The following is a 27,340-nucleotide window of genomic DNA, read 5'->3' on the forward strand; positions in this document are numbered from 1 at the left end:
ATTTCAAAATAATAGTAATAAATAAATATAATTATTTATGAAATACTATCATTTTTCGCTTAATATTTCAAGTTCCTGATGAACACATATCTAAATGTTGTTTAATCTCAACATCTCGGTTTTAAACAAGAAACCGGAAAAGACAGTGGCATTGCGGGGTTTTATTTTTACAGGCATTTATAACGTAACCCCAAATAGCAAATATTTAAAATTATTCCCTTTTTTATTATTATTTTATTTAGACCGTACATTTTGATAAAATCTTCAGCAATAGTATTTGCACAGTATTTAGCCTATCGTCCTTTTATGGGAGGAGAAAAAAACGGTAATTGACGTTGCCACGGAGACCACATTGCTTGAAACCAACGAGTGTTTCTGTTTACAGGAACTTGATGGTATTTCCCGGGTTAAAGTTTTCAGCAGAGAAAATATCAGCACATTGATATAGTTTCATGTTTAGCAGGTGAGTGCAGTCATGTATTTTTAAGTAGAGCTTTATTTTTCACCGCTTGTTACCTTAAAACATACCAGCAGCACACGGGAGAAGGTACACAGGTGTTTGGTAATAAGCTATTTAATGATTAGAAAAAAGTCCGACGTCATGTGGAATTTTGTTCTAACATGTCCATTTTCTTCCCCCATTAGATTTGTTGAAGCTGAACAATTATGGAGCGACTTCAGGAGGTAAGGTTTTGACTCTCTTTCTGACGAGTTGTTCAGCTTTTCCCACATTATAATTCACTCTCAGTCAGAATTTTGGAAAAATAATAAATTAAACAATTTTTTGCTGTCATGGTTATCTAAAGTTTACGGATTAAACCTTAACTGCTGCAGAAAAATAATATGCCTTGCAAATTATTTTGCAAGGCATAATAATTTATGCCTTGCAAAAATTATTTGCAAGGCATATAATTGTTGTAATTACGGAGTCACATTTGTGACTCCGTAATTTCAAACGTATTGTATTTATGGACTACTTTATGCAATACACCAACATGTTTTAAAAAAATGTTTTAACCTCTAAATATGTGAGAAAGTAAAAGGGAGTTAAGTACAGGTGCACACTATACTTATTTGATTTTTATTTTTAAAAGATCTTGTAAACCTTGTTTTCTGATCACTTCATAATTATTTGTTCATCTATCACTTAAGATCTCAATAAAATACATTCAATATTATCATTTTAATGTAATAACATGTGAAAATGTTCAAGGGGTGTGAACGCTTCTGCAAGACACTTTATTTAAATCCTACAGTTGTTTGTAATTCACATTTGGAGACTATGGTTAACATGAACATAAAAATGTTTCCCTTCCTTTCCTGATCCCCACAGATGGAAGATGACTCCCTCTATAATTTGGGTCAGGCTATAGACCACCCTTTCCCCCCTCCCCTGCCTGAAAAGTGTGCTGCCAATCCATCAGACCTATATCAAGTAAGACTGTCAAACACAGTTTTACTTGTTAGCAAGTTCAGTTTTTTTATGTTTCTTGAACTCCTGTCGTTTCACTCTATCAGGTGGTACAAAGACATAGTAACTACCCACCCATCATTCAGACCAATACATGCCGCGTGTCTGTTCCATTTAAAGAACAACGGCACCACCGAGCTCCCAGCGAGTCTATCGGAAACAACTACAGCCCCAAGGCGCAGGACTTGAAGATAGAAAACCTCACCAGACATCGTCCATCACGCAAGTCCTCGGCAACGGCAACTGGACCAAAGAGAGTGTAATAGCACACTCCACACATGTTGCAAAAGAAGTTTCATGCGTGCCGTATTCTTTATCTTGAAGAACGTCATGCGTGTGATTCTGATTTTCACAGGAGGCCACTGCGCAGCCCACCTAGCCCACCTAGCCCCACTCAGACAAAATCCAAGAGAAGAAAGACAAGAATATGCAGAAGCCCGCCAATGAGTCCTTCTGAGCAGCTTGTCATCATGCACAAGCTGGAGGAAACTCAGAATGCTCAGAATGAATACAGTGAGACAGACCTGGAGGTAAGAAGCAGTGAATTAATTCACAGACTTCGAGAGATCATCCTCCTGTGTTTGATTTGAACTCATTGGCAATTTTAACTTTTCTCACACAGAGGTATACATACTACGTCAAAAGAGGCATCCCCTTTTACATGTTGGCCCCCTACCCAAAGCAGTCGATGGTCAACATTAAGAATATGCTGCCTCCTGAGCCAGAGGAGGGTGTGAAAAAACCCATCCGAACCCTGAGGAATAACTTGACAGAGGAGGTTGAAGAAGGTTATTACTTCAACCTCAGGAAGAGCATAGGTAAAACTGTTTGTGTTTACAGTGGACAGAAAAACTGCATGTAGTGCTGATAAATTTCTAGATTTCTGTACCGTAGAAAGTGAGAACGCTGATAAATTCATCCAAAATGTTGTCCACCTGTAACCAAGACACAAATCGTGTGAATGTACCTGAAAAACAAAGTCACATTTTATAAGGGGAAAAACAATATGCATGTGCATTCTAATTTGGCAGTATGGTTTTTTTTTTCTTCATAAACTGGTTTGCAGAGCTGTTCCTAATTTCCTTCAGACTCACAATGCCTTTCCATCTCTAGAAAAAAAACATATTATGTCCACAGCATGATGCTGCCTCCACCAGGTGTTACTGTTGTCATCGTGTTGTTTTAAGTAACACTCAGTATAATGTTTGTGCAAAACTTTACTTTTGGAATCATGGCCTAACGGTCATGTTTGGCTTTATTAGAACGTTGTCCACTTTCCGACAAGGTTAACAGTAATAAATGATGAAACACCTTCTGGAATCATTGTAATAAATGCTTTGATCTTTTTCATCAGTGGATTACATTCTAATGGACCCATCGGAGGGCCAGCGACTGACAATAAACAACATTCCAAAGCCTTTTCCCAGGAGGGTGATTCGTCCTCCGGTTCCCTGGGCTGTTAGCTACAGGGAAGCCAAACTGTGGCAAATGCAACATCTTTTTAATGTGTGTCCTTTTATGGGCCTCTTACAGCAAATCTGGATAGAACGGTAAGGCATGCTGTTCAATTATTGTTTTGAGTAGTTCATGTTCTTTAATGCATTAAAAATACATATTTAGTAAGTGTAGTGCTTACTTCGACTTGCAGCTGCAACTTGTAAAAGTGGCATGTGAATCATAATAAATGGTGCCCATTTATCTATATCATTTATCATTTATTGTGAACATTTCTTATGATCAGAAACTTGATTTATTGTTATCTTGTAAACTTCAATGATGTGAAAAAAAGCAAACAAAAATAACTCTATCTGTAATGTAATTTTTTACTATTTTCTTCACTCTTCCACTGTTGATGCATTTCACATTTCTTATTTCAGCTATTCATCCTTGAGATTTGTGAAAACGACAGACCTGTGCTCCACCACATTCCCTCTTTCGCCATCTGAGTTTGTCATCTTTATCCAGGAACAGTGCGAAGCCACCAGACAGGAACTGGATGAAGGGTGAGTACTTCCTGTCGGATAAATTGTTCTTCCTCTCCTGTCCAGAGTTAATCAGCTTAGTTGGATTGCTAGCTTCTGCAAGGGAACCCAACCTAACATGAAGCCTGATGTTCCCATCTTGTCCACTTTGTCAGACACATGTCAGACTGCTTTTCGCTGAATTAAACAGTGTCATTGCAAATTTATTTGTGTCTTTAACTGTAAGACAGTTATTTCCAGAAAATCGGCAAGAATGTTGCTTAATCAGTATCAAACCATTATTTTTTAGGACTTTTAGGACTTTAAGTGTAAATACAATACCTAATTACGACATATATATACTCAAATACATATAAATACACCAAGTGTTCGGTGAGTCTGAAAAGGAGTATGGTGAAGTAATAACAGGTAGGTTGTTTGATGTAGATTAGTTTTTACGCCTAAAATTTTAAAAATAATAAAAGGAGAAAACTAAAGTTTGAATAAAACTTAAGGTCAGTTTAAGGAAAATACTAAGGTGTTTTGGTTATTTGATGCAAAATATTAAGAAAGTGAAGTTGCAGACAAACTTTCTTCATAAATAATATTTATCATTTCCGTTTTCTTTTATCTTGAGTATGTATTCCTTCAACAAACACAGCCATCAATGAACACTGTTCAGATTTGGATTAGTGATGTTGATGGCAGATTATGTTGAGGTGAAAATAAATCTCTTTAGAAATATTCCCTGTTGCATTAAATAAAGGAATGTTACTGGACACTAAAATATGTTTTGATAACTGAGATCAGGATTGTTCTATTTAGACTTTAACAGAGGTGTCTTCTTTCTTTAAGGTGGCTGCCATATTGTGTGTCACTCTTTGTTGTGCATGAGCACATGTGGGTGAACCTTTTACCCGAGAATGAGCCGATCCTTGTTGCAGAGTTCTTCCACTGCGTGGCTGCACTCATGTCGCTGCAGCTTCGAAGCCTGGTCATAGACTCATTGCAGGATCTGCTACAGTTTTTCTTGAGACACAAGGTGTGGACTTTTTGAGGTTTTTTTTTTTTTGGACATAATGCTTGAAATTTCAAAATAACATTTGCAAACATGCTGCTTTCTTTTAGAATTGTTAGTTAACATGAGAGTTTTCAGAGCTATTACTCCTGTAGAGCATTTCCTGATTTTTTTCTTTTTCTTTTTTTCTTCCCAGGAGGGGAATGACTTCAGTGGAGATTTTGATGTGCTGATATTTGTTCATGCTCAAATTTTGCTGGTTAAACTACAAGTGAAAAATTCTGAGATTGAGTTTTCTCCCAGCTTCCAGGAATGTTGGGAAGTTATTCGTGAAGCCTTTATGCAGATCATCAGAAGTGCAGAGGATCTGTTAACAGTAAAAACTTTAAATTGATTTGTACATGTCTCTACTGTTTTTGCGTTTTTCAGCTTCTCTGTGAGATTGTATAAAATACATTAATACTACGTATTGTGTTTTTTTGACCAGCTGGAATGTAAGCTGTTTTCTGATATTGACAGACAGTATCTACGCACTGTCAAACCCGATGAGTCATTGGTCACAGACATACTTTCCCAAGTCGAAGAAGCTTTCCAGAAGAACACAGTCGGTCCAAAAAGGTAATGACACATGACCAGATTTTAAAATTCGCTTGGTATGAAGAGTATGGAAGTTGTCAACATTGTGTTTTATTCTTTAGGTACCTGGATTTATATGAAAAATACAGGAATCTTCTTGACAATACATCAGATGAGGAGATTTCTGAATTTCTCTCAGGGACACACTCTTTACAAGATTCTGCCAAGGTAATTCAGTCTGAAACCTGCACTATTTCCAGCTTCTTTTCTTGTTTTTTTCTTTTATAATTCTCTATGATGTGAAAAATATTACAAAATATTATCTATATATCTATATCTATATATCTATATAGATAGATAGATAGATAGATAGATAGATAGATAGATAGATAGATAGATAGATAGATAGATAGATAGATAGATAATGTATGTGTGTGATCAAATGGATTTAAGTCAATTTATATTTACTGAAGTTATCTTTGTCTTATAGGAAGTTTGTTTGATCTGAAACATGGCATTGTTAGTTTGTCACGATACTACTTGTTTTTTTAAAGACAACTCCTGTTGTTTGAATCCTCAGAAAATTGACAGCATCATGTGTATGTGGATGGAGATAGCTTCACTCCGCATTGCAGTGCCGCTGTCCATGTTCTGCCTGAATGCCAGGGACCTGAACGATTACCTGTGTGACTGCGCAAACAAACTGATTGCCAGGATTGTTACATTTGAAATGGATGAGAACCGGAGACTCAACATAGAGTAGGAGCAAAAATTGAGAGCTGAAATTTGAGGTATGGGAAAAACGACCCTTGAGCTTTTTCTCTTTTCTTAGCATCTGTAAAAAGTACGAGGAGATTACAAACATTGCCAAAACCAGCCCCAAGAATACAGAAGAGTTAGTGACCCTCATCCAGTACGTCCAAACTAGCCAGGATTACACCATTCACAAAATAATAGAGGAGATTGAAGATGCATGTGAACGTCTCAGCTTCCTCATGGACTATGCTACTCAGTCAGGTATATGGTATTATTAAATTAATGAAATAGCATATAGCATATACACAAATGTGAATTGTTTACCCGGGATATCAACTATTCTCTGAATTTTCTTTGTTCCCGAGATAATACTTGACTAAATTCTTAACAAATGTATTGCAAAATGAAACAAGTTTTTTCTTTTTGTACATTTTTGTCATTGTTCCTTTTTCTTTGGTCTCTCCTACACTAGTTTTTGACTTGAATCTGAACACCTGTGTGTTCTGCTGGCCCCGTCGGATTGTGTCAAAACTAGAAAATAGCAGATTACATCTGCAAATCCTGAGAGAACAGGCAGAAGAACATCTCCAAGAGAGGTTAATCCACCCATTCATCCTTTGCAAGAACTGTTCTTTTTCTTTTTTTAAGGTTTTTGTGGCCTTTATTAGACAGTTGTGAGACAGGGAAGTGAAAATGGAGGAAAACGTCGACAACATGGGTTGTGCTTTTCCCCTGCGCCACCTCCACAACCAGCAATGCTATAATCAAAATGATCAATACACACCAAATATGTTGATTCGTGTTAGGTTTATTACTAATCAAAGGCAACTATTTGTTGTAAAAAAAAAAAAACTCTATCTTTGTCTCGTCTTACTGTAAAACTTTTCCATAGAAGATATTTAGCTTGACCAAGTGGACAGCAAAAAAAAAAAAAAATTGTCATATTTGAAGGTTTGTATTTTGGAGATTATTTCTGTAGCTGTACAATGTTTCAAATTTGCATCATCTCTGTCTGGATGTCTCAGGGTGTTTGAATTTGATGCGAGGCTGCAGGAGTTGAACAAGGGGATCCTGGCTTTTAGGAAAAAGGAGATGACGAACATGGAAGAAATGCAGCAGAATGTGGCTACTCTCGCTCAGATCACAGCCAACCTGGAGGCAGCTGTCACTGACCTGGAGGTGAGACAGTGCACTACTCCCGAGCAAAGAAAATTATAGTAATGGTTGTGATTTGGAAAGCACTGTAATAAAGTCTAGCTAAAAAAAAATAATAATAATAGAGATGATTTTTTTGTTTTTATTCAAATAGGACATCAATAAGGAGCAGTCTTTGCTTGAGAGGGACCAGAGCGAATTTCCGTTGCTCCAGACACTTATAGCAGATAAACAGCCTTACGAACATCTATGGAATACAGCCTTCAACTTTGAGAGCAAGTCAGAAGTGTGGCTGAATGGTAGGCAACTTACACATAGCAAATGACACCCATGATTTTTTTTTCTCCACAGCAAGCATATTCTAAGTGCTCTCATTTGCTTAAGTTACAAAAAAGATTTTCTCATATTGTCGTTCATCTGTTCTGATTTTCACTATAGGTCCTTTCCAGGGCTTGGATGCTGAGAAAATCTCCGATGAGCTTGACACCATGTGGAGGACAATGCATAAGCTGATAAAGGCATTTTCTAGTCTTCACGGGCCTTCTTCTGTTGCTAATACCTTCAAAAACAGGATAGACCGCTTCAAGCAGCACGTGCCTGTCCTGACGACCATCTGTAACCCTGGTCTTAAGAGTCGCCACTGGGAGAAGGTTGGTGCCTTAAACTTCATTAGCATCATCAGGCAAGCTGACTCGGTCAGAATTGTCGTTTCAGTGTCGGGATCTGGGAGTGTCTTGCATTGAAATGATCAGCAAAGTAGATGGGAATGATTCACGACTCCTTGTGTCTGACTGTAGATTAGCACCATTGTGGGCTTCGAAGTCAATCCAGAGGAGAACAACACGCTGTTGAGCATGCTGGACCTCGGGCTTTCCCAGTTTTCCAAAGAGTATGAACATTGCACATCAAACGACTTATGAGTTTGGCAAACGGTCTGTTGACTTTTTTTTTTCTTTTATCTCTTTAACTTCAATAAGCTTGGAGGAGATTGGAGGAACAGCCAGTAAAGAGTACTCTCTGGAGAAATCAATGGACAAGATGAAAAAAGAATGGGCTAACCTGCATTTCTCATTCTCTGCTTACAGAGATACTGTAAGAGAGCCTAAAACACACAGATATGGCTTTATTGACAAGTTCAATCTTTTTCTGTGTTGTGTATTATGCAGCAGTTAAAACAAAAATACATGTATTTTGTGAATGATTAGATCTGAAGTGTTTGTGAACAGCATTACAATCAAGTTCTATGAAATTACTCTTTCATTTATTAACTTTTACTCAGACAGTTTTATATCTTATTGTAGGATACTAAAATTGTGTCAGCTGTAGATGATATCCAAGTCCTCCTTGATGACCACATCATTAAGACACAAACCATGCGAGGCTCACCATTTATTAGGCCGATAGAAGCTGAATGTAAGGTAAGATATGGGAACAGCTTGATTACAGGTAATCAGTTTTGTAAAACTGTATCCTTGGCGAGATCAGATGTTGTGCTTCAGGTGGCATACAGGTCTGTGAATCAAGATATTGACCAATTGCTAACGTTAAGGATGTATGGATTTGTTTCGTTTTAATTACCCTTCTCTCACAGATACTTCCTTTGTTATAGGCATGGGAGGACAAGCTACTAAGTATGCAGGACATTCTGGATGCCATGTTGAAATGTCAGGTCACGTGGCTCTATCTGGAACCCATCTTCAGCTCGGAGGACATCATCGCCCAAATGCCAGAGGAAGGCCGCAAATTTGCGATCGTGGACAGATACTGGAAGGACATACTTGCCGAAGCTGTAAGAGATTTGCAAAGCAAGGCCCATCATTTCTAACTTGCTCCGGTAATCTTGTGCTCACTTGCATCTGATCAGGTTAAAGACACACATGTGCTAGTGGCAACAGGCCAGCCCAACATGCTGGAGCGGCTGCAGCAGTCCAATGACTATCTGGACGATATTCAGAAAGGCCTCAACGCTTACTTGGAAATGAAGAGGCTGTTTTTCCCAAGGTTTTGGTTCCCAACGGTTGCTTCTTTCTCTGTTTCACAGCTACCACCTTCAGAAAGAAATGTCCACAGTGTCATTCTCTGTGTTGTTTCAGATTCTTCTTTCTCTCAAACGATGAGCTGCTAGAAATTCTGTCACAAACCAAAGATCCTCTGCGTGTACAACCCCACCTGAAGAAGTGCTTTGAGGGCATAGCAAAACTAGAGTTTACTAAGGACCTGGTGATTACTGGCATGATCAGCTCTGAGAAGGAGTCTGTGCCCTTCACAAACAACATTTATCCGGCCCACGCAAAGGTTTTGAACTTTTCTTTACATTTCTCACAGAAAACAATATGGCGGATTCGTTTATGTTGGGCCGTGTTGCTGTTGCTCTTTAGGGTATGGTGGAGAAGTGGCTGCTGGAGGTGGAGAGTCTTATGCTAAAGAGCGTTCGACATGTCATCTATGAAGGAATGATTCAGTATGCAGAGGTATCTGTGAATATTGCATTGTCTTGCATGTTTAATTCAAGCCGTGTTGTGTCTTGGTAAAGTAAGAGCTCAGTGCCATGCTTTGGAGGGCTTATAAGCATGCTTCACTGGGAGGAGACTCCAGGACAGACTTGCAGGAAGTACTATTCCTTCCTAGTCTGGTAATGCTTTGAGATTCAATGTGAATGAGCTGGATAGTGTTTCTAGAGAGAGGAAGGTCTGGGTTTGTCTCCTGAACATGTTACCTCCACAGCTAAATTTCTGATAAGACATTGAAATTCGAGCTGAGCAGAAGCATTAACTTCCTGGGTAGAGCAGTAGAGAGAGTTTACAGAACGATCGGATGTGGCTTTAGAGAAAAGCACCTGCATGGAGTGTTTGCCCTGATTAAAGCTATGATTCTATGAGGCCATTCGAATTGACCTGGAAGACAGACAATTCTGTAGGTCAAAGGTCACATCCAAAGTGTATGTGCTTCACTACGAAACAAATTCAAGTTTTAATGAATACTCTAATCAAAAATGAGTTGTTTGTTGCATTTGAACTAATTTTTAAACATATTGTTTGCAAAAGCAAGGAATTATAGTTTAAATAAATCATTAGTTTGGATTAAATTAACTTTATTAAATGTTTCCCCTTTTCTTATCCCGCAGATGCCCCGTAAGAAGTGGGTTTTGAGTTGGCCTGGCCAAGTTATCATCTGTGCCTCGTCCATCTTTTGGACCAGCGAAGTATGCGAGGCCATCCAAGCTAATAGTCTGCCGGTAGGTTATCAAATCATTTATCCTGATCTTTTCCAGAAAAGCTGTACGCAGTTATTGTGAGCATGTCCCACATCTTGAGATTATGTATTTCAAAGGCTTATGTGGAGAAGTGCAATGGTCAGATTGCTGACATTGTGGAGCTAGTGCGAGGAAAGCTGCCAGGAGGAGCTCGAATGACCCTTGGCGCTCTGACTGTCATTGACGTTCATGGTAATTTCTAAATTCTAAGCTAAATAAAAGTGACCAAGTATGTTCTTTTTGCATTAAATAAATTTGTTTTTATCTTTTTTGCAGCTCGGGATGTTGTCGCTAAACTGGCAGAAGATCGTATATCCTCCTTGAATGACTTTTCATGGATTTCTCAACTGCGCTACTTCTGGGAAGACGATGAAGTGATGCTCCGCATGATTACCACCTGCCTGAAATACGGCTATGAATATTTGGGGAACTCTCCTCGTCTGGTCATCACGCCTCTAACTGATCGCTGCTACAGGTAACTTTTGCGGAGTCAAAGTCTGGTCTCTAAATTAAACATAAAGAAAGGCACAGTGCTGTGCGTTACAGATTGCAACATCTACGTTGAATCGGAGTGTTTTTATTAAGAAATATACATTTGTCCAATTACATTGTTCAGGACACTTATGGGTGCTTTGAAGCTGAATTTAGGTGGAGCTCCTGAAGGCCCTGCAGGAACTGGCAAGACTGAAACTACGAAGGATCTTGCAAAAGCTTTGGCCAAACAGGTATACAGTAATCAGAACATTTCAGTTGTTATCCACTTTCTATGAAACCCAATATTAATGCCAAATACATTACTTTTTTTAGTGTGTGGTGTTCAACTGCTCTGATGGTCTAGACTATAAAGCTATGAGTAAATTCTTCAAAGGACTCGCTCAGTCTGGAGCCTGGGCCTGCTTTGACGAGTTTAATCGCATTGAGGTGAGTTCAGGTTGTATTAGTTTGGTGAATTGTGGATGCATGTCAGTTTATCATAATGAACCAAACACCAGGTTTGCTTTCAGTCTTTTTAAAACTTTGCCAGAGGGGGTTTAAAATGACTAAAAGCTAAATGATCCAACTTATTTATATGGATTAATTACAGAGGAGGAATTTATCCAGCACCTTTTCATACAGAGAGTGTAATATTTGTTTTTTGCACAATAGCTCAATCGCAGTCATAATAAATAAAGTGTGTCTTCCTTGACAGCCTGTCAGATGAAGCACACACCGGCTTCACTTCCTGAAAAGGAATTTTCCAAGTGCTAAAACCTTTTACAATTAGGGGCTAGTGGTTCTATTTGATGATTATCTTTTGTAATTGTTTGAAATCACTCTGTGTAATTTTGGATGCAGTGGCATCACTTATCGCTGTAGTATTTTTTTTAACGAATGTACTTTAAAAAAAAACAAACTCACCAATAACTACACAGCTAGTAATTTATTTAAAAATTCATTGTGTAATCCTTTTGCAGACACTTTCAGGATGTAAACTTTAATATATTGCATACATTATCTCATCTATCTAATATATTTTTAAATGGGGGAGCTGGTGGCTTTCTGCTACAGTCAATTGGGAAGGTCACCAGGTTATTTGTTTTTGTTTTATTTGAAACAAATTTTCCAGCTGAGATGCTTAGGGTATATATTAAAAGAAATATACTACAATATTCATAGATATACTCTCAATATTTTAAGATAAGATTTAAAATCAAAATATGTTTAAATTAACAAAAACAAAAAAACAGGGGCAAGTGTGACACAAGCTCCCCTGAAGAGGCTGCAAACAATTCCAACGGACACTCAGGGAATAGGTTTAATAAAGGTTTCCTGGAGATATAACAGATAGTCATGTTGTCTCCAGGAACTTACACATGGGTTGGGTCTCAGCAACATTTTTTTTTAATTAGTCTGTAGACAAACTAAAATTTGCTTGGTTCATACAGGAAAATGTAAAGAAGGGTTTTCAGCTTGTTGTCGTTTATGGCTCTTTTTACAGCAACACATACAGACTTAAGTACTAAAAGGAGCTTGCATTTATCTCTTAAGAATTATCTCAATGACAACATATGTTGGTGTCATAGGTGGAGGTCCTGTCTGTGGTGGCCCAGCAGGTGCTCTGCATACAACAGGCTATTGCTAAGCATTTGAAGAGGTTCCTGTTCGAGGGGACAGAGCTGTCCCTCAATCCAACCTGTTCTGTCTTCATTACCATGAATCCTGGTTATGCAGGCAGGGCTGAGCTCCCTGACAACCTAAAGGTACTTATCAGGTCAAACTTTTCAAGTTGATGCACATTTGTAAAGAACTCTAATTGTCCACTTGCCTATTTTGTCTTGCAGGCTCTTTTTCGTACAGTTGCTATGATGGTGCCAGACTATGCTCTCATTGGAGAGATCTCACTCTACTCAATGGGGTTCATTGATTCTCGCAGGTATAATACAAAACTTAGTAAATGCATTATGAGTTGATTTTAATACAAACTGTTAATTCAAATTTCACCGGCAGTCTTGCACAGAAGATTGTGGCCACCTACCGGCTGTGCTCCGAGCAGCTGTCTTCGCAGTACCACTACGACTACGGTATGCGAGCCGTGAAGTCTGTCCTGACTGCGGCAGGAAACCTAAAGCTGAAATACCCAGAAGAGAATGAGAGTGTGCTTTTACTCAGGGCGCTGATGGATGTCAACATGGCTAAGTTTTTGGCACAGGACGTGCCGCTGTTTCAGGTACATGACTTCATGTCATTTCTACACACTGGTCATCCGTGAGTTTGTTCTCTGCAATGTCTCACATTGTGCTGGTGGCTACAGGGCATCATCTCAGATTTGTTTCCTGGAGTTGTCCTCCCAAAACCAGATTATGATCTCCTTTTCAAGGCACTTGACGACAATGTTGCAAAGCTTAACCTCCAGTCTGTGCCTTGGTTCATTGGCAAAATCATCCAGGTATCGAGGCTCTGATAATAGTATTTAAAAAAAAAAAAAAAAAAAAAATATATATATATATATTAATGTAGTTAATCTGTTTTTGTTTAGATTTATGAGATGATGTTGGTACGCCACGGCTTTATGATAGTGGGAGAACCTCTTGGAGGGAAGACCTCTGCTTATAAAGTTCTTGCTGCTGCCCTTGGAGACCTCTGTGAAGGTTGCTATAAGAATTTAAAATGTACCACTGCTTTTTTTTGTGGTCAGTTATAAATGCTCTGATTTTTATGGTTTCAAATCATCCTCATTTAGCCGAGGAGATGGAGGAGTTTGCAGTAAGCTACTGCATTATCAACCCTAAAGCTATCACAATGGGTCAACTATATGGTTGCTTTGATCCAGTCAGCCATGAGTGGTCTGATGGTGTCCTGGCCACCACCTTCAGGAATCAGTCAATTTGCCCCTTAGAAGATCGTCAATGGATCATCTTTGATGGTCCAATCGATGCAGTCTGGATTGAGAACATGAATACTGTGCTGGATGACAACAAGAAGGTACTGTACTTCATGAACTTTCATCTAGTACCAATCCTCTGAGAGTTTTAAGAAGGACCGTTCACTCTGCCCTTCAACAGCTTTGTTTGATGAGTGGTGAGATCATTCAGATGAGTGCCAAGATGAGTCTAATCTTTGAGCCTGCAGACCTGGAGCAAGCTTCTCCAGCAACAGTCAGTCGGTAAGCAGCTGCAGTGATCTTATTTGTAAGCAGAAATAAGATTATATTTCTGATTATATTTGCAAAAAAAAAGAACTGTCTTTTCTATCTACAGCAGCTTTTGGTGCTATGACATAAGAACTTCCACAACACAGGTTAAATTATTAGTGTTATTTTATTTTATTTTTTTTTCTGTAACTTTTCATCGGCAGGTGTGGTATGATCTACATGGAGCCTCAGCAGCTTGGATGGACTCCCCTACGAGATTCCTACTTGAAAACATTGCCTAAAAGCCTGGAAGATGAACACATAGTGCTGGTTAGAAAACAGATGCTGTGTATTTTCTTAATTTCCTAAAGTCTTGAATAGTCGCTGCCTTTCTGAAGACTTAAAACATATATTGCCTCTTCTCATTCAATATTTTGCTTCATAGATCACAGATCTGTTTGACTGGTTAGTTCAGCCATGTTTGGACTTCATGGAGAAGGAGTGTTACTTTATGGTGCAGACATCTCAGATTCACTTGGCCTTCAGTCTAATGAAGCTGTACACTTGTCTGATGGGTTAGTAAGAACACAGTTTAGTAGCATAATGATGATTGTTTAACTGGCCAACTTGTTTATTTTGATATATCTATTTATCAGATGAGCTAATTGCATTAGGACCCGACAGTGCACACCCCATGACCAGTGAGCAGATAACCATGTGGCTGCAGGGTCTGTTCCTTTTTGCCCTTGTTTGGACTGTGGGAGGTACCATCACTGGAGAGAGTCGAAAGAAGTTTGACTTCTTCTTTCGCAACATGCTGCTGGGCATTGACACTGAGCACCCTCGTCCCAAAAGCATCAAACTTAAAAAGCACAACATCTTCCCGGAGCGAGGTCACCACATATCAAGCATAAATTTAGCATATAAATATCAGCCAAACTCCTGCGATTTTCATGTCAACACCATACTATTGTTTTGCAGGAACTGTCTATGACTACTACTTCCACAAGGATGGATATGGACAGTGGAACGCCTGGACTGAAGCAATCACTAAAGAAGAGAGTATTATCCCAGCTGGAATCAAAGTCAGCATCCCCATGTGTATACTGTTCCTTGCCTGCTCCAACTGTGAGATCTTTCTTTTCTAGTTTCCGTCTTTCAGCGTGAAAGTGAAATAACCTCCTTTTTTCAGAAATTAAACTGTAAATAATAAGTGTATTATTGTGTCAAGCAGATTACAAGTATTGAGTATGTTGTATGAGAGCCATGCTCTCATACAACATTGTTTTTTTTCATCACCAGGTGTCAGACCTGATCATCCCTACAGTAGAGACGGCACGTCAGACATTTTTCCTCCACACTTACCTGTCACATGAAATCCCCATGCTGTTTGTGGGTCCCACGGGCACTGGCAAATCTGCCATCAACAAAAGCTTTCTAGTGAAGTTACCAAAGGAGAAGTACACGCCCAACTGCATAAACTTCTCAGCCAGGACCTCAGCTAACCAGACCCAGGACATCATCATGGCAAAGCTGGACAGAAGGAGGAAGGGAGTGTTTGGACCTCCCATGGGAAAGAAGTCTATTGTTTTTGTTGGTAAGTATGCTAGCCCATGTAAAACATCTGTGTTGTTAAATTGTGGGATAAATTAGAAATAGCGATTGTTTTTCCCCTCCTCTCCAAAGATGACCTAAATATGCCAGCTAAGGAAAAGTATGGTGCTCAGCCTCCCATTGAGCTTTTGAGACAATGGATTGATCACCACCACTGGTATGACAAGAAAGACACCTCCACTCTGCACATAGTGGATGTGCTGTTCATGTCTGCAATGGGGCCTCCTGGTGGTGGAAAGAGCGACATTACAGGTATGTTGAGATGAAAGTTACTTGTTGCGTGTCGAGACATCCATCAGTCAGAAGAGTTGGTAACAAAATATTTGAAATGGCAGGACGTTTTACTCGACACATGAATATCATCTCAATTGATTGCTTTGATGATGAAACGCTGACTAAGATATTCAGTTCCATTTCTGACTGGCACTTCAGCAAGGGGTTTGATGGATCTTTTATCAGGTAACTTTTTTTTATTTGAGGATGTTGGAAATAATATGTGAATTATTGAAAATATTGTCGCATTGCAACCACAAACTTAATTTAACTTTAATATTATTTGGTATTGTATGTGCTAGACTATTATATCAAGGGTGCTGACATAGCCATACTGCACTTTTTATATCTCTATTTGAGGACAAAATATTTTAAACCATATATCAGTTTCCTTCCATTTTACAATTATGCATTACATCTCATGGTCTGTCACATACAATAAAATAAAAAAATATTGAAGTTTGAGGTTGTAATGTCATACACTAAATGGGAAAATGTTCAAGGGATGTGTGAATACATTTAGGAAGTACTGTATTGTCCTGTCCTAGATTTGGCAAGCTCATGGTTCAGGCCACCATGAACCTCTATAAAGCCACTATTGACAGCTTTCTCCCAACCCCATCAAAGTCTCATTACATTTTCAACCTGCGAGACTTCTCCAGGGTCATACGAGGTGTGCTTCTGGCACCACCCACACACATGGAGGTGAGGGGGAAAAATAACCTGGGTACCTTTTATGTCACTCCTTTTAATGTGTCATTCAATTTGTTCATTTTTTTTCAGGATGGAGATAAACTTATCCGGTTGTGGATTCATGAAGTCTACCGTGTTTTCTATGACCGACTTATTGACAATGCAGACAAGGAGATGTTTTTTGAAATCGTCAAAGACAAAACCTCTGCCGTCTTTAAGATGGATTTGGACAAAGTAACTCAGTGAGCACTATACAAAAAAAAATCTCAGTGTTACAACTGCAGCTTTTCTGTTTAAATGTTCCTATCTTCTATTTTTTCCCAGCTCCTAGGCCATCTAAGCGCAGATGGCACCGTGGTAGATGAAGACATCCGTAGCTTGTTTTTTGGTGACTACGCCAAGCCTGATTCAGACACTAGGGCCTATGATGAAATCACAGATTTGCAAGCTTTGCAAGAAGTGATGGAATTATATCTGGAAGAGTACAACAGCAGCAGCAAGGCACCCATGTCCCTCGTGATGTTTAAGTTTGCCATTGAGCACATTTCCCGCATTTGTCGTGTTCTGAAACAAGACAATGGTCACCTTCTGCTTGTTGGTATTGGTGGCTCTGGCCGCCAGAGCACGTCTAAACTGGGCACGTTCATCAATGATTATGTGCTGTTTCAGATTGAGTTGACCAAAAACTACAGCATGACGGACTGGCGTGATGATCTCAAACGGATAATGCTCAAAGCAGGCATTGAAGGAAAGTGTCTTGTCTTTCTGTTCAGTGACAGCCAAATTAAAGATGAAGCCATGCTAGAAGACGTCGACATGTTACTTAACACTGGCGACGTGCCAAACATTTTTGCAGCCGATGAACGTGCGGAAATTATTGATAAAGCACAGGGTATTGCACGGATGGAAGGGAAAAAACTTGATTCAACTCCATTGTCAGTGTACAACTACTTCATTGACCGAGTAAAGGCCAACCTTCACATTGTGCTAGGTAGGCACTTTTATGTCAGCTTTGACTCGGATTTGGCCAACTGGTTATAATTGAGGATTTATTGTTTTGATAGCCATGAGTCCCATTGGAGATGCCTTTAGGAACCGTCTAAGGATGTTTCCTTCTCTCATCAACTGCTGCACTATTGACTGGTTTCATGGATGGCCGAGTGATGCTCTGGAAATGGTAGCCCACCACTTCCTTGAGGATGTGGAAATGGAAAGTGACATCAGACAGAAGTAAGAGGATGCAAAATTATGAAAAAGTAAATTATTTACAAGAATTTTAGTAAATGACATTTGTTGTTTCCTTATTACTAAGGGTTGTAGAGATGTGCAAGACCTTCCAGACGAGTGTCAGGGAGATGTCTGAGGTTTATTTCTCCAGATTAAGAAGACACAACTATGTCACTCCCACATCCTATCTTGAACTTATTCTTACCTTCAAGAATTTGCTGGGGATTAAGAGGGACGAGGTGAACACCGCAAGGAACCGCTATCTTGTTGGTCTTGAGAAGTTGGAATTTGCTGCATCTCAGGTAATGAACTGTGACAATGACAAGAAGAATAAGAATAAAAGATTAATTTCTTTTAAATGGGAACTTGACAAATGATGAAAATAGTTTAATGGACCCGATTTTGCCAAGTAGCAAATTTTTAATTTGTCCTCATACACAGGTTGATGGTATAGCACTTAAGCAAGTAATAAAATGAAAGATACTATATACACACACATATAAACGTGTGTGCGTGTGCCATCTGCTTATATCTTATATTTGCCCATTAAAATGTGCATTTGACATTTGGTAAATGGCTGCTATGCAAAGTTTTTAAAAAGTGACTGGTTAAAAAAGAGCCTTATGGAACTCATACAAGGACTGTTATAATGCTATGTCTTATTAGGTTTCAGTGATGCAGCAAGAGTTGACAGCTTTGCAGCCACAGCTCATTCAGACTTCAGCTGAGACAGACAAGATGATGGTCAAGATAGAAAGTGAAACAGTAGAAGTTGATGCTAAAAAAGAAATCGTTTCTGCTGATGAGAGAGTGGCTAATGAAGCAGCAGCTGCAGCTCAAGCTATCAAGGTACAGCCAATATATATATTTTTATAAGGCTTCATAAGACCATATTGTAACCATAATCTGATCTAAAGCATTCCAGTTTATGGATACAATTTAATGCTTACTGGTTTTCCTCCAGGATGAATGTGAGGGAGATCTAGCAGTGGCAATGCCTGCACTGGAGGCTGCCCTTTCAGCCCTGGATACTTTGAAACCTGCTGACATTACAGTTGTCAAGTCCATGTCGAATCCACCAGGGCCAATAAAACTGGTGATGGAGTCCATATGTGTTATGATGGGCATCAAACCTGAAAGAAAACCTGATCCTAGTGGCTCAGGTGTGGTTACATAATAGAAAGAATAATGTTTCATATGAAGCCATCCTACTGACAAATTTCATACTTTTACAGCATTCATTATAATGAATAAGTATATAGTTTAATTGTTATAACTAACTATGCTGCAGGTAAGATGATTGAGGACTACTGGGGTCCATCTAAGAAGCTTCTTTCAGACCTAAAGTTTTTGGATAACCTAAAATCATATGACAAGGACAATATCTCTCCTCTGTACATCAAAAAAATCAGAGAAAAATTCATTGAGCATGCTGACTTCCAGCCTTCTGTAATCAAAAATGTCTCCTCTGCTTGTGAGGGTCTCTGTAAATGGGTACGAGCAATGGAGGTGTATGAGCGCGTAATCAAGGTTGTAGCCCCCAAAAGGGAGAGACTGAAGCTAGCTGAGAATGAACTAGCTATACAGATGGACATGCTGGCTGTGAAAAGGGCTGAACTGAAAAAGGTTGAGGATCGGTTACAGAGCCTCAATGATGATTTGGATGCAATGATTAATAAAAAGAAAGATTTGGAAGACAACATTGAATTGTGCTCTCAAAAGCTCATTAGGGCAGAGAAACTGATTGGAGGGCTGGGTGGAGAGAAGGATCGGTGGACGGAGGCTGCAAGACAACTGGGTATAAGGTAAATACAGTTATAAATGCACTGAATTCTTATTCACATTTCCAGCTGCAATAATTGCCATGCTTTGTTTTTTTTTTTCTCTGACAGATACATCAGTCTAACAGGTGACATACTGCTCTCTTCTGGAACTGTTTCCTACCTTGGGGCTTTTACAGTGGATTACCGCATAGACTGTCAGGAACAATGGCACAAACTGTGTCAAGAAAAGAAAATCCCTTGCTCTGAAGACTTTGCCCTCACCAGCACTTTAGGTAACCAGGTGGCTATTAGGGCTTGGCAGATTGCTGGACTGCCTGTGGACTCTTTCTCCACAGACAATGGTATTATCGTGTTCAACTCTCGCCGTTGGCCTTTGATGATTGATCCTCAGGGTCAGGCCAACAAGTGGGTCAAAAACATGGAGAAGGCTAATAATCTCTCAGTCATCAAGCAATCAGATGGAAACTATGTGAGAATCTTGGAGAACTGCATCCAGTTTGGGAAGCCAGTCCTCATGGAACAACTTGGAGAGGAGTTAGATCCAGTTCTAGAACCTGTGTTGCTGAAGCAGACCTTCAAACAACAAGGGGTGGAGTACATGAAAATTGGAGAAAATGTTGTGGAATATTCTAAAGAATTTTTGTTTTACATGACCACTGGGCTGAGAAACCCTCATTATCTTCCAGAGGTAGCTGTGAAAGTCTGCCTGCTGAACTTCATGATCACTCCACAGGGTTTACAAGACCAGCTTTTAGGACTTGTGGCGGCAAAGGAGAAACCAGAGCTGGAGGAAAAAAAGAACCAGCTTATTTTAGAGAGTGCTGCTAACAGCAAGCAGCTAAAAGAAATTGAAGATCAGATCTTGGAAGTCCTCTCCTCTTCCAAGGGCAACATTCTGGAAGATGAGACAGCCATCAAGATTCTCTCGTCCTCCAAAATACTTTCTGAGGAGATTTCTGAGAAGCAAAAGGTCGCCAGCATCACTGAGAAAGAGATAGACAACACCCGCATGGGCTACCGTCCAGTAGCTGAGCACTCTTCCATTCTGTTTTTCTGCATTTCAGAAATGGCCAACATCGAACCCATGTACCAGTACTCTTTGACGTGGTTCATTAATCTGTACCAGTATTCCATATCCGAGAGTACGAAAAGCGATGTTGTATCTGTAAGGATAAACAATATTATTGAGCACTTCACCCTCTGCATCTACAACAACGTCTGCCGCTCACTTTTTGAAAAGGACAAGTTGCTTTTCTCCCTGCTGCTCACAGTAGGCATCCTGCAAGGCAAGGGTCAGGTTAATGATGAAGTGTGGCGTTTCCTCCTAACTGGTGGTGTCGCCTTGGATAACCCTTATCCCAACCCTGCCTCTGAGTGGCTGTCCGACAAATCTTGGTCGGAGATTGTCAGGGCCTCCAAACTTCCAAACCTAAATGATCTTTTCATTCACGTCAGAGAAAGCATCTCCAAATGGAAGAATCTTTATGATTCAGCAAAACCCCATGATGAACAGCTGCCTGACCACTGGGATAACTTAATGGGACTAGAACGAATGGTTGTAATCCGGTGCTTTAGACCAGACAAACTGGTTCCGGCTGTGCAGGATTTCATAGAGCTGAATATGGGGCATGCCTACATCGAACCACCCACCTTCGACTTGGCAGGGAGCTACAAAGACTCAAACTGCTGCTCTCCTCTCATTTTTGTGCTGTCACCTGGATCAGATCCCACTGCAGGTAATAATACGCTGAAGTGTCACAATAGCAGGCCAAAGTTTGTTATTTATACATAAGAAAATGCAGAAATTCTTACATGTCGGGTGGCTTTTGTAGTGCTGTTGAAGTTTGCCGATGACCTGGATATGGGGGGTAGCAAGCTCCAGACCATTTCTCTTGGTCAAGGACAAGGTCCCATTGCAGCTAAAATGATTGACAAAGCCATAGTGGACGGCACTTGGGTGGTACTGCAAAACTGCCACCTGGCCACCAGTTGGATGCCCGCTTTGGAGAGGATTTGTGAAGAAATCATCATTCCAGATAACACACACCCAAGCTTTAGGTACAATGCTCTCTTCAAAGTGGAATAGGAATTCAAATTGGCCCCTGTAACTCTTTTTTTTATTTATATTCCCCACAGGCTGTGGCTAACTAGCTATCCATCAGACAAGTTCCCAGTTAGCATCTTGCAGAATGGATTGAAGATGACTAATGAGCCTCCTAAAGGAATTAGAGCCAACTTGCTCCGCTCCTACCTTAGTGACCCCATTTCGGACGCTGATTTCTTTTACAGCTCCAAAAAACAGGCCATTTGGCAGAAGCTCTTGTTCGGTCTCACTTTTTTCCATGCTCTGGTTCAGGAGAGGAGAAACTTCGGGCCCCTTGGTAAAAAAAGAAAAAAAAATCAAAAAATGCTGAAACAGCTTTTTTTTCCTCTTGTTTTTAATTTCTCCAAGCTTAAGTATTTGTTCAAAACTAGATAGTTTAGATTAATTTTTCTGTCTTCTCCTATCTTCAGGGTGGAATATTCCCTATGAGTTTAACGAGTCAGATCTGCGAATCAGCGTCAGGCAGATCCAGATGTTCTTGGATGAATACGTGGATGTTCCGCTGGAGGCGCTCACATACCTCACAGGTGATTTCACATTGGTTTTCTTAGAAAATCAACAATCTTACTCAAGATTTACTCAACCGAATGGACAAAGGATGGATTTAGGAAAGCTTCACAAATAAAAATCTGAAAAGTGGATCTTGCATCTGTGTTCAGGCACACACACACACACTCACACACACATTTGCCCCAGCTACCAGAGTCGAAACGTTCTAGGACTCTGTTTCATTGCATGCACAACTACAAGATGTTTCTTTCTATCAAAGCATCTCATTACATGCCATTCCTAAAGAAAAACTGGGGTCACTTTTTTTTTTTTTCAGGTGAGTGTAACTATGGAGGCAGAGTGACCGATGACAAAGACAGACGTCTGCTGCTGTCCCTCCTGTCCACCTTCTACAGTTGGGAGCTGATTGAGCAGGACTGCTACCATCTGAGTGAAGGAGATGAGTATTATGTCCCAGTTCATGGACCCTATCAGGTACTGCCTGAGTTCACACATGTATTGCTAATTTATATTTTAATGCAAGAGAGGGTTGTCCAGTATTATGCTATTTATCTGTTCATTTTGGCCACAATAAACACAGGCCAGTACGGTAAGAAAAAAACTAACCAATTTTTCTCTCATAGGAAAATATTGTCCTTGTAAAAAAAGGCTAAATGAAAACCTAAATCTGTAAAGAATCAGAAAGAACATCACATGTTTTACTTTTTTCCAGGCGTATGTAAACTACATTCGTAGTCTGCCGATTTGTACCGATCCAAGCGTGTTTGGACTTCATAGCAATGCGGACATTACTAAAGACAATCAAGAAACTAATCAGCTCCTGGATGGAATACTGCTGACCCTGCCGAGGCAGACTGGCGGAGGGGGCAAGTCACCACAGGTTTGCAATATGTGTCTAAATATGATCACATAGTTTCTGTTGTATGGAGTCATTCAAGAAACTGTGGGAATTGAAATATGTGCTAAATAAACATCCGATAGGCTTGGACAACAAGCAGCGAAATAAGAAATGTTTTAAAATCAGCATGTTGAAAGTAGACACAAAAATCCAACAGCAAAGTGTTGAAATGGTTTATCTAGATCGCAGCATAATAGATTATGTTTTCACAGGTTCGAAAGGAACGGTTCAAAAATTTTTAACTGAGGTTACGTCACAAGGTTATGGTTAGTTAATCTAATAATTGCTGCTGATAACTCAAGGACCAATTATTTTGGACTTCATAGGACCAAATAATTTGTGTAATTAATTACTTGAGCCTGAAACTCATTATTTTATAACACCTCTTGTCTTTATGTCAAAAACCTTTTTATTATTTAGTCAAAAATATTAATATAATATTTTTGCTTTTAACACCATATTTTTTACCAGTCCCCTCTCTCCAGAAATGCATCATGTCACATTTTCAGTTGGTGTTTTGTTGTTGGCACGCCGACCTCGATTTAGACTGGAGTTGTTTTGTCTTGACTCCCTCAGATCAGCCTCATGGATTAACTAATACGTTCGTGTAAATGCGTCTTTTGTGTTGTAGGAAGTAGTCGAGGAACTTTCAGAGGATATTTTGACAAAGCTACCACAAGACTTTGACATCCACTTGGTGATGGAATTATATCCAGTTGTTTATGAAGAGTCGATGAACACTGTGTTGAGGCAAGAGATTATCCGCTTTAACAGGTAAGACTGACCTCTGTCCCGCCGCAGTCACAATAGAAAAGCTGTGATAATTTACATTTTAAGCTGTTTTCTCTTTTAGACTCACGGAGGTGGTGCGTGAAAGTTTGATAAACATTTGCAAAGCTCTCAAGGGCCAAATTGTTATGTCCTCTGAGCTTGAGGATGTCTTTAACAGCATGCTGGTTGGCAAAGTACCAGGAATGTGGGCAGCCAAGTCGTATCCCTCCCTTAAACCACTAGGGAGCTATGTGGCTGATCTACTGAGCAGACTACAGTTCCTCCAAGTAAGAATCATTGCAAGTTTAGGCCAGTATATGTTGTCATGCTAAAGTATTCATACCCCTTGAACTCTACAAAGTTTTTTTATGTCACAACTACAAACCTATGTGTACTTCATTGGGATGTATTTATTTATTTATATTATTTTTTCAAATAATTACAAGGTATGCTGTGCATTTGTATTTCACCCAACTAAGTATATGCTTTGTAGAACCTGTTTTTGTAAGAATCACTAGCGCAGCCCTTTGCTCATCTGGATACTGAGTTAATGGCCCATTTTCTTTGGAACATATCTGAAGTTCAGTCAGATTGTTTGATGGACATGATTTATATGTTCAAATCTTTCCGTAAATTCTCACTCTGGACTTTAACTAGGTCAACATACTTTCCTCAAAACCATTTCATTGTAGCTCTGACTGGATGTTAGTCATTCTGCTGAAATGTGACCTTCCTCTCTCTCGAGGTATTTGCGATTGCTAATTGTTGCACTCGTGTTGTTTTTTTTTTTTTTTTTTTAACTCAAGCTTCTAATGCATTTAGCTCCAGCCCTCTCCCATTGTTATATGGGTGTTGGGACATCTAACAACTTTCTTTCAACAATGGCCGTCTTCTTACCACAGATAATAGTTCTGTCAATAAATTCTTCCAGCTGTCCTGTGGACTTCTGCAGCTCCTCCAGAGTGACCACAAGCCTCTTGGATGCTTCTATAATTAATTCTTCTTCTTCTGAAGCCTTCACATAGCAGCTGAATTTATCTTGCGATTACGTTACATGCAGGTGTACTCAATTTACCAATAAGGTGACTTCTAAAGGCTCTTGTTTGGTTTGACTGGATTTTATTTAGGTCTACAAGACTGAACAGATACTCACCACTTCCTTCCAGTTTGCAATTATACACTAATCAGTGATGGCCTACTATATAAACTCATTTTAGAATACATTGGGATTGGTAGCTTTAACTTGACAAAATGTGGAAAAGTTCAAAGGGAATGAATACTTTTGCAATGGTCTGTAAAGCTTTCTTATTTCCATGTCTCTGTTTTGAGTTCTGATACTTAAAAAGTATTCATATAAAGATTCTAATACCTTTACGTATTATGATGGTGATCTGTACAGGACTGGATAAATGAGGGCCCACCTACAGTTTTTTGGATCTCTGGTTTTTATTTTACCCAGTCGTTTCTAACTGGAGTGTCTCAGAACTTTGCCAGGAAGTACACCATCCCAATCGACTATATTGGTTTTGAATTTGAGGCAAGTATTTGGTTTCTAACTTTAATTAGTCACTTTTAGTCATAATAATGCAGTCTTATTTTCTATTTACATTCTCATCCACATACCAGGTGACCAAGGAGGAGACCTATATGGAACAAAAGCCCGAAGATGGGGCATACATTAAGGGTCTCTTCATGGAAGGAGCGCGCTGGGACAGGGAGAACATGGTCATTGGGGAGTCTCTACCGAAGATTCTCTTTGACTGTTTGCCCATCATTAAGCTCAAACCAGGAGAAATGGACAGATTTCTGCACGAGAAGATCTACGTCTGCCCTGTTTACAAAACTAGCGCCCGTCGAGGTACGCTGTCGACCACCGGGCACTCCACCAACTATGTCCTGTCCATCGAGCTGCCCTCTGACAAGCCACAGAAACACTGGATTAACCGTGGGGTGGCGTGTCTCTGCCAGCTTGACGACTAACAATCAACCAGTTTTTAAACAGCTGCTGATCTTGTCAGCTGCTACACAAGCCAATGAAATACATGTTTTTGCAATTCAAGAAATATTCTAGGTTTTTTATTTATTTATTTATTTTATTTAAATTGTTGGTAACACAGACGAAACTCCTACAACCACAAGAAATACGAGCAAGGGGGAAGTTTACTAAGTCTGAGTAGGATTGGAGTTTTATCTGGCTGTTGGCTGCATAAAGTAACACTGTGATGCCTCTCCCACAATTGATGCTGCAAACTGCCAGTCAGCTGTAAGAAGGCTATTACACTTTTGCTTAGCTTACAAGAAACAGAAAATTGGCTAGTATTGAGCGTTTAACAGGCGAGAGGCCCGACACGTCCTGGACAGGTTGCTAGTCCACCGCACGGCGGTTTAAAATGTAACCTTTGATAATAAAGTAACTCTGAAATCATAATACTTGATCAACGTATTTATCTGCTATATCAGACAAATGTGTGACCTGGAGTTTTACCATCATGTCAACACTTGAAAAACGTATCCTATACATCTTTATCCAGGTCTGACACTAGATGGCAGCAAAGGCAAATCATTGAACTTCTATGGTGTTGTAAAATTCTGTTTTAATGGTTTTGCCATAAAGTCATACATTTATTGTTTTATTTAGAATTTCAATAATGTCCCAATAAAGGCAAACAAAAACACCTCCGAATATTTTTCATATATCGCCAAACCAAATTTAAATATATCTTTCTCAAAATTAGGATGCTTAATTAATGTATAATCTAAACTCTCTTAGCTTAACTTAGCTGAAAACAGAGGTGATTGTGTTTGTGTTTGGGGGTTGTGACCTCCACGCTTTTGGTCCTTCAGGTTCCTATATTTTTGATACTTCTCTTGCTTTTGACAAACACATCAATGCTGACATCAAAGTTACTGTCTTACATGTCAAATCACTCGCATAAGTGAAGCCATACCTTTGTTTTAGACACTTTGTAAGAGCTTTTAAGAGCTCTTACAAAGGGCATTATATTACTTTGTCTTAAAACTTTGCATAATTTAACATCTTGTACCTCTCCGAGTGCGCACAGCCCCTCTCTAGATCACTGTGATTTACACAGAGCTTGCTCCTGGCTGTTCCAAGGTCAAAATCAAAGCACCAGGGAGACCAAAACTGCTTTTCCATGTCACGACCTCTCCAACATCAGATGCTTTCAAATCCTGCTTGAAAATCCGCTTTTGCTTTCCATCTTTTGAATCACAATGAGTTTGACTCAGTTTTATTGCGTTACTTCTTACTCAACTTAAACTCAATCTATGTAAGATTCAGTTTTTTATCATTTCCCTTACATTTGTTTGTTTTATTCTTCAGGATCGCTGCCCTTTGGTTAATTACATATGCTTTAGAAGAGAACTTGAATTGACTAAAATAAAATTTAGAATCATGATCAGGCTACCAAGAGGCCATGTATGACTATTTATACATCCACTTTTAGTTGATTTTTATTTTTATTTTTTTACATATTCAACCCTTTTGGGATTGAAGAAACCACCAAATGAATGCTTTTATTTTCTCTGTGTATGAACAAACTCACTAAACCAGTGGAGGATCAAACACTTACTTCCTCCTTTATAACATCTAGAGTTAGCAGATGCTCCTTTATCCGCCTAAATCTGTAGCTCTGTTGTATAAAT

General features: G+C 39.4%; 1 protein-coding gene across 1 annotated transcript; it reads left to right on the top strand.

Annotated features, from left to right (window-relative positions):
- Window positions 1-347: 347 nt before the first annotated feature.
- dnah3 (dynein axonemal heavy chain 3) lies at window positions 348-26,102 on the top strand. Its single transcript, XM_016676674.1, has 62 exons — window positions 348-463; window positions 646-684; window positions 1,334-1,435; window positions 1,519-1,730; window positions 1,827-2,001; window positions 2,094-2,289; window positions 2,826-3,021; window positions 3,349-3,474; window positions 4,288-4,474; window positions 4,647-4,826; window positions 4,938-5,068; window positions 5,149-5,254; window positions 5,607-5,785; window positions 5,859-6,043; window positions 6,255-6,378; window positions 6,808-6,961; window positions 7,092-7,236; window positions 7,376-7,587; window positions 7,735-7,826; window positions 7,915-8,029; window positions 8,239-8,355; window positions 8,547-8,726; window positions 8,802-8,938; window positions 9,031-9,232; window positions 9,316-9,408; window positions 10,062-10,172; window positions 10,268-10,382; window positions 10,467-10,665; window positions 10,807-10,915; window positions 10,998-11,111; window positions 12,254-12,430; window positions 12,512-12,603; window positions 12,678-12,897; window positions 12,982-13,116; window positions 13,207-13,318; window positions 13,411-13,652; window positions 13,733-13,833; window positions 14,025-14,130; window positions 14,246-14,375; window positions 14,457-14,693; window positions 14,782-14,885; window positions 15,103-15,397; window positions 15,487-15,666; window positions 15,750-15,873; window positions 16,236-16,392; window positions 16,471-16,614; window positions 16,705-17,371; window positions 17,445-17,610; window positions 17,693-17,909; window positions 18,274-18,456; window positions 18,572-18,770; window positions 18,899-19,412; window positions 19,500-21,127; window positions 21,224-21,449; window positions 21,528-21,772; window positions 21,906-22,022; window positions 22,322-22,479; window positions 22,718-22,885; window positions 23,535-23,677; window positions 23,757-23,961; window positions 25,074-25,211; window positions 25,301-26,102. The coding sequence occupies exons 2-62, from the start codon at window positions 667-669 to the stop codon at window positions 25,652-25,654; spliced, it is 12,096 nt and encodes a 4,031-aa protein (XP_016532160.1). The 5' UTR covers window positions 348-463; window positions 646-666; the 3' UTR covers window positions 25,655-26,102.
- The last annotated feature ends 1,238 nt before the right edge of the window (window positions 26,103-27,340 follow it).

The sequence above is a fragment of the Poecilia formosa genome, unplaced genomic scaffold (genome assembly GCF_000485575.1).
Source record: "Poecilia formosa unplaced genomic scaffold, Poecilia_formosa-5.1.2 Scaffold139, whole genome shotgun sequence".
Lineage (NCBI taxonomy): Eukaryota > Metazoa > Chordata > Actinopteri > Cyprinodontiformes > Poeciliidae > Poecilia > Poecilia formosa.

Excerpts from the sequence above, each read along its gene's own strand:
- dnah3 (XM_016676674.1), top strand. Across the intron at positions 11,112-12,253 it reads ACGAGTTTAATCGCATTGAG|GTGGAGGTCCTGTCTGTGGT; the intron begins GTGAGTTCAGGT and ends TTGGTGTCATAG. Across the intron at positions 15,874-16,235 it reads TTTGATGGATCTTTTATCAG|ATTTGGCAAGCTCATGGTTC; the intron begins GTAACTTTTTTT and ends GTCCTGTCCTAG.